The following is a 1,233-nucleotide window of genomic DNA, read 5'->3' as shown; positions in this document are numbered from 1 at the left end:
GGCACGGGCCGCTGCTGTTGATGATGTAGTGGGAGACGCGCGAGTTCTCGGAGACGCTGAGCACATAGTCCCCAGGGCAGGTGCTCGAGTCCCGCACCAGGAACACCCCGTGCCGCTGGCCCTGCAACATCGACACCGCATCCTGCCGGCTCAACCGCCCCCAGTACCAGCTACTCCTCTCCTCCGAGTCGAAGTTGCCCGCCATGGCCGCCTCGGTGCGCCTGGCGGGAACCGGGACTGCAGGCGATGGGGAGGCGGGGCTTAGGGCCATGGGCGGGGCCTCAGCCAGCGGTGGGCAGAGGTTTCCGTCTGCGCCGTGGACCGCTCGGTTCTTCGCTCCCCCAGGCTTCAGGTTCCTGGATGGCCCAGGACTGCAAGGCAGCAACTCCGAGACAAAATTGGAATAGGAAAGACGACATGGCCTCAAGGCCTGAGCTACCTGAGACGGTGTTTTTCCGACGGTTCCGCCAGCTCCTCCCTCCCCGGGCCACCTACAGCTCTTGTTTTCATTGATTCATTCAGCAAACAGAGTTATTGACACATTTGCCCTGCGGGTGCAAAGGTGAGCCCTTTGGTCACCGAATTCCCAGACTAGTGGGAGGAACCAGGAAACAGTCCAAAGGAATGCCAACTACTAATGAACAGGGAGCAGACAGGGGCTCTCGGAACATAGAGCAGGGCCCCCTAACCCAGTCTGTAAAGGGATGCAAGAGGGCTTCCCAGCGGAGGTGGCATGTGCCGAATGAATGTTGAATGGCAAGGGGGGAAGGGCATTCAAGACAACGGGGTGCCAAGCCAGATAGAAGTATGGAGTTCACTGTATTGAGGCTCTCAAGTAAGTCATCTGCCCAGATCCTTCTAAGCCCTAATTGTAGCCATAGGTCACCTCTCCTCTCCCTACCTTCCTGATCATCTTTGTCTCTGTATTCCACATCTATGTCTGTATTCCCAGAACAGACTACTCAGTGGTGCTCGATGGTCCTGCTACCCCTAATTGCATTGCACACATCTGTCAGTGTGCTGTTCCTGAAGTACAACTCCGAAACTGTGGCCCCCTGTGTAAACCTTTTAACCGTCTCCAGGTGTTAAATCTCCCAGTTCAGTTCACAGCATGAAACTGGACCACAGTCTCATCTGAACTGCTTCTACACAAACCTTGTTTCTTCTTTCTGGAATGCCCTTCCACTCCTTTTGGGATCTCAAACTCAAATGCCTCCCTTTCCTGACCACCAC

General features: G+C 55.8%; 1 protein-coding gene across 1 annotated transcript in view; it reads right to left on the bottom strand.

Moving 5' to 3' along the window:
• CRK (v-crk avian sarcoma virus CT10 oncogene homolog) overlaps positions 1–213 on the bottom strand; it is a 30,753-nt gene extending 30,540 nt beyond the window's left edge. The window contains exon 1 of the mRNA XM_014529690.1: positions 6–213. Within this exon, the coding sequence (XP_014385176.1) occupies positions 6–205 (200 nt within the window). The 5' untranslated portion in view covers positions 206–213. The remainder of the gene's footprint in view (positions 1–5) is intronic.
• Between the last annotated feature and the right edge of the window lie 1,020 nt (positions 214–1,233).

Source organism: Myotis brandtii, unplaced genomic scaffold (assembly GCF_000412655.1).
Source record: "Myotis brandtii unplaced genomic scaffold, ASM41265v1 scaffold1167, whole genome shotgun sequence".
Lineage (NCBI taxonomy): Eukaryota > Metazoa > Chordata > Mammalia > Chiroptera > Vespertilionidae > Myotis > Myotis brandtii.
The sequence above is the reverse complement of the archived record's forward strand: the minus strand, read 5'-3'. Positions and strand labels throughout refer to the sequence as shown.